The 5,362-nt window shown below is 42.2% G+C and overlaps 1 protein-coding gene across 1 annotated transcript; it reads right to left on the bottom strand.

Moving 5' to 3' along the window:
• Positions 1 to 651: 651 nt before the first annotated feature.
• On the bottom strand, positions 652 to 4,569 carry LOC311374700 (DNA repair protein XRCC1-like). The gene is made up of 6 exons (XM_084490492.1): positions 4,238 to 4,569; positions 3,578 to 3,626; positions 2,027 to 2,151; positions 1,814 to 1,904; positions 1,298 to 1,373; positions 652 to 1,002 (listed from the first exon to the last, which is right to left on the bottom strand). The coding sequence occupies exons 2-6, from the start codon at positions 3,601 to 3,603 to the stop codon at positions 895 to 897; spliced, it is 426 nt and encodes a 141-aa protein (XP_084346618.1). The 5' UTR covers positions 3,604 to 3,626; positions 4,238 to 4,569; the 3' UTR covers positions 652 to 894.
• Between the last annotated feature and the right edge of the window lie 793 nt (positions 4,570 to 5,362).

Below are 5,362 nucleotides of genomic sequence, written 5' to 3' on the forward strand. Positions count from 1 at the left end.
GGAAAGGAAAGTAGACGGGGATAGAGGAGAGGAGAAAGAGCGAAGAGGAAAGTAGAGGAGGGGAGGCGAAAGAGAGGAACAGGAGACTAAAGTAGAGGGGAGAGAGGAGAGGAGGGGACATTCACGACAGCACACTTAATGAAAAAGCCCTTAAGAGAGACTAGAGGAACGGCGCAGCAGCAAGAGAGGAGAGGGGGAGTGAGGGGGAGGGGAGAAAGGAGTGCAGTACATGAGTAGTTTAAACCAAGCACACCTAAAGAGAATAATTGTGGATAAATTGGCTGACTCGATTATAGGATAAACTAATGTTAAAATAAAAACACAATTAAAGTGAGTAGGGCAATTTTTTAAATAAAATATTCTTAAAGTAGAGTCATTAAAATGGAGATCAGGCGGGGCACAGAGGAAGGTGAGCCAGGCTCTTACGAGGTAATTAAAGACATGCCGCATTCAGGTAATAATCCAACTTAATATTCCCTTCCTTAGAACCCCCCTCCCCCTCCAAGACACACACAAACACATGGGAGAGGGAGGACAGAGAGAGGGAGCAGAATGAGTTCAAGAGAGACAGAGGATGAGAGAACTTTCTAGCAGTGGTGTTGTGAGCAGGATCCGACTCGCCAGACAGATTAAGAACGAGGCCAATAAAATTAGAAAAGGCAATTTATTATCAAGTACGGGTCGAAGAAAACAAGACACAAAGCAACACTTGATATTCAGACGATGAGACAGACACTGAAAAACCAAGTGACTAAATGTTCCCAAAATATTTACTAAATAATTCAGCATGTTCGCTGAAACAGTATTTAACAAGTTTAACTAAAGGTTTCTACATTTAACCACACATACTGTAAACCACAAAACCAAATCAGTCCCAGAGAGAGTGTGCGTGTGTTAGGGGACGACAGTGTAGGGCTGATACGGCAGCATCTTCTGTCTGTCGTTGATGGCATAGATCCAGGAAGGCTTCACAATGTTCAGGTTGCCGTTCTCCATCAGTGCCTAACAGAAAGACAGACAGGCAGGCCAAACGAGAGACACACAGACAGATGGAGAGAAATGTAGATTAAGAGAGGTACAATTTCATACTTTAATATTTCTTATCTTCTATTTTCCTTTTCTTCTAATCTTTTTCAAGTTGAGATCGTTTTTTTTTCTGTTTGTTTAATTTAAACTTCTGAAATATAAATGTTTATCTTGCCAATACATTTATTTTTAAGTGAATTGAGAGAGGGGTTAATAAAAAAAAGTCAGACAGACCGAGAGGTAGAGAGACAAAAGCAGTGGAGAGACTCACGTCTTCAAAAGAGTCCTGCCATCCTTCACTGGTCACAACGAACTGAACCTTCTGATCCATGTAGTCCTCCACCTGACTGCACACACACACACACACACACACACACACTTTTGAAACTCAAGTACAACTCCAAAAGCTAGTGTTCAAACAGAAGGTATTTGTACTTCCAGAAAGTATTCATATTTACCATAAGGTAGTTCTACAACCAGAAGGTATTTCTACTACCAGAAGGTATGTGTACTACCAGAAAGTATTCATTCTACCAGAAGGTATTCATACTACTAGAGGGTATTCTTACTACCAGAAGGTATTCATACTACTAGAGGGTATTCTTACTACCAGAAGGTATCTATGCATACTTATATATTTGTACTAGCAGAAGGTATGCATACTTATACATGTGTACTACCAGAGGGTATGCATACTAATATTTTTGTACTACCAAAAGGTATGCAAAATGATATATTTGTACTGCCAGAAGGTATGCATGCTTATATATTTGTACACTCTTCTTACCCGTTAAAGGCAGCGATGTAGCGCAGCAGGAGCCGTCTCTCGTTGTTTGGGAATTTACCAAAGAGGAAAAACCTCTTCCCTGTCAGGTAATCTGGGGAAAACAGGAGAGGAGAGAGAAAGAAAGAGAAAGATAGACAAGGCATTTGGTGATTATCAATGGGGGTCGAAATGTTCTAGCAGAGGTCAGGGATTGGCTTGAGGAGGGGGAATTACCAGGGAGCTCAGGGATTGGTTGATCTTGTTCCTCCTCTGCATCGGTGTTCTCGTCAGTGGATCCTCCGTACGGGTCCTCCTTCTTTATCTTCTTCTCTCCAGTCTTTGGCTTCTCACTCTCCACCCTACCAGTAACAGAACCCCAGTTACCATCCACGCTACCAGTAACAGAACCCCAGTTACCATCCACCCTACCCATAACACAACCAGTTACCATCCACCCTACCAGTAACAGAACCCCAGTTACCATCCACCCTACCAGTAACAGAACCCCAGTTACCATCCACCTTACCCATAACACAACCAGTTACCATCCACCCTACCCCCCAGTTACCAGCCCCCCTACCCAGAACACAACCCCAGTTACCATCCACCCTACCCAGAACCCCACCTGAAGCACCCTGAGTGGCCACACAAAAGTTGCACCCAGATCAAGTCTACGTCTTGATCTGGGTCTGTGCTCTTATCTGTTTGCGTCCGCATGAAGCTGCATACTCTCACTTTTAGGCATATTTTTTAGCATCTTATTAAACAGGAGATACAACATTTGATTTGCATGCTATAACAGACAGACAGTTAAAAAAGTAATATGAAGAAAAAATAAAGCAATAACACGAGGGAGGGAGTGCGTGTTGTGCCTAAGCCCCATCACAGCTGTGCCAGTGTGGTATTGCACGACCTCGAGTAGGTTATAGCTTTTAACAACGGTTCCACGGCATTGAACAATTTAACAATACAAGGTGAAGTACAGCCACAAACTCCACTGTGGAGTAGTTCTAAGGTGTTGGGTTCTGTGGGTGTTTGGTTCTCTCGTTTTAGGTTCTGCAGTAGTTTTGTTCATTGGATGTTAAGTTCTGTAGTGTTTGGGTCTTTAATTCTGCAGGTGTTTCAGTCTCTCCGTGTTTGGTTCTGTAGTAAGGCGTCTATTGGGCTTGAAGCAGTGCCATTTGTCCATTATTAATAGTGTGGTTACGCTTGATGGTTTTCATATGGGGATGTTTTGATAATTTGACTATCCGAACAGACACATGCACGCACGGACACACGAGACAGCCCAGACCAGGACCCCAACTGGATGGCTGCTGATTGCTAATTTATTATTAATGAAGTTATGCCTTCAAAACTTCTTATTTGGGCTTTGGATAACATTTCAACAACTTAAATGTATTGCTCTTTTTGCTTTTCGGGATTGGGAACAGCCACCATCTTTGGTCTGTTTTAGCTAAACATAAAGACTCACTATCCCGTCCTCCCAGTAGAAATACCCAATATAGTAAAGGTTAGTGACTGGACAGCAGGACGGGTAGAGGCAGACCAGGAGACAGGTAGAGATGTAGACAGGTAGAAACAGACAGATAGAGAGATATAGACAGGTACAGACAGACAGACAGACAGACAGACAGACAGACGTAGAAACAGAGATTGATAGAGAGGGAGACCAATAGCGGAGACAAATAGCGAGGTAGACAGGTTGGAGAGAGAGACGGATAGAGAAAGAGACGGGTAGAGAAGCAGAGGGGTAGACAGGCAGATACGGGACCAGGTAGTTACCTCTGAAGTTCATCCTCTGTATCCATGGCAGAATCCCCATCACGGTCTCCTAGGAAACCAAACAGCTCATGAGTCAACAGAGAGTGAAGGTTGTTGGTTCTAATCCAGTTCTCATCTTTAATCTCCACAATAAAGGATAGGAGTGCTGTGTGTGTGTATGTGTGTGGATCAAACGTGGTATTATAATAATGTTATGTTGTAGTAGAATGATGCAAGTATAATGTTGTAATATGGTAGTATAATGAGGTAATGCAGTAGAATGACATAATATGGTAGAATAATGAGGTAATGTAGTAGAATGATGTTATATGGTAGTATATTGAGGTAATGTAGTAGAATGACGTAATATGGTAGTATAATGAGGTAATGTAGTAGAATGATGTTATATGGTAGTATATTGAGGTAATGTAGTAGAATGACGTAATATGGTAGTATAATGAGGTAATGTAGTAGAATGATGTTATATGGTAGTATATTGAGGTAATGTAGTAGAATGACGTAATATGGTAGTATAATGAGGTAATGTACTAGAATGATGTTATATGGTAGTATAATGACTTAATGTTGTTGAATAATGAGGTCGTCTGGTTGTATGATGATGTCATCTTGCAGTTTAATGATGTAATCTGTTAGCATGATAAAGTAATCTTGGGGTCTGACCTTCCTCTATGTCGGTGGATGCTCCATACTCGTCTTCCTCGATCTTGATGGTGGCCTTCCTGGGTGTGGCCTGTCTCTCTGGCTTCTGGGGGGTTGACAGTTAACAATATAGCATAACGTTATATGTAGAATATGGTCTCTATCTCTCTTGATCTATCTATCTATCCATCAGCTTCAGGACAGCCAGGGATGCAAACAGACCTATGGTCAAAAAAGAGAGAGATTTTCAAAGCCCGCGCCCCTGCAGCAAATATCAAATAATGACATTTCCACCAACCTCTGCCATCCCCGGCCCACCCTATACACAGACAAAGTGCAAACTGAAATTCTTAAAATGAAAATCCACAAACGTTAATTTTGTTTAACTAGTCTTCAACACACACACACACACACACACACACACACACACTCACCTCTCCATTGGCAATCCGATTGCACATTGGAATCGGGAGTAGGCTACTACACTTTCCCTTTTCGGCTGTTGAGGCCTGATTCTGGCTGGTAGCTGGTAAAGGATTGTCCTTACAGAGGAGCTGGGCCACACTTTGGGTAGATACGATGGAGGCCACTCTCTGTGTGTGTATTGTGCTCTGGCAGTGTTCCAACAGGGCATGCAGCCCTCTGGAACCATAATTTATCTCTTTAACGCAGAGAGTGCATTTAGCACATCCCTTTTTTTCAATTTTTTTAAAAAAAAGTCTGATAGTTTGAAATTGCGTTGACTGCCTTGACCTCAATTGCAGTTTCAACTTTTAGCCAAGGCCACTTCCAACTGGTTTTACATCCTTTATCCACTTGTTGCACAGTAAATGCCGCACTCTCATCAAATTCTCTCATTCTGCAAATGAAGAGTTGAATATTTTAGCCATACTGTAGCATAACGCGACCAGACTGAAACCGGGACGTCTGATCACCCTAGACTTTCTGTATCATAACGGAGAGCAAAGTAGTTCACTCAGCCCCCTTTCCTCAATGTGCCCTGCGCCACCTTCAGCAATCTATTTGACTCAATTAAAATGTATTAAATGATTTTAGTATCCTTAAAAAAGCAGTGCCGCCTGTTGATAAAATAAGCCCACTCCAGTGTTTCCCACACATAGGCCAATATTGAACAACGAGCGCCAC

The sequence above is a fragment of the Micromesistius poutassou genome (assembly GCF_964030765.1).
Source record: "Micromesistius poutassou genome assembly, contig: SCAFFOLD_6734, whole genome shotgun sequence".
Lineage (NCBI taxonomy): Eukaryota > Metazoa > Chordata > Actinopteri > Gadiformes > Gadidae > Micromesistius > Micromesistius poutassou.

Bases quoted from the DNA above. Each gene is read 5' to 3' on its own strand.
- LOC311374700 (XM_084490492.1), bottom strand. From the start codon at position 3,603: ATGGATACAGAGGATGAACTTCAGAG. The intron at 1,374-1,813 runs GTAAGAAGAGTG...GTGTGTGTGCAG, and splicing joins TACATCGCTGCCTTTAACGG to TCAGGTGGAGGACTACATGG. The intron at 1,003-1,297 runs GTGAGTCTCTCC...TCTTTCTGTTAG, and splicing joins GGCAGGACTCTTTTGAAGAC to GCACTGATGGAGAACGGCAA.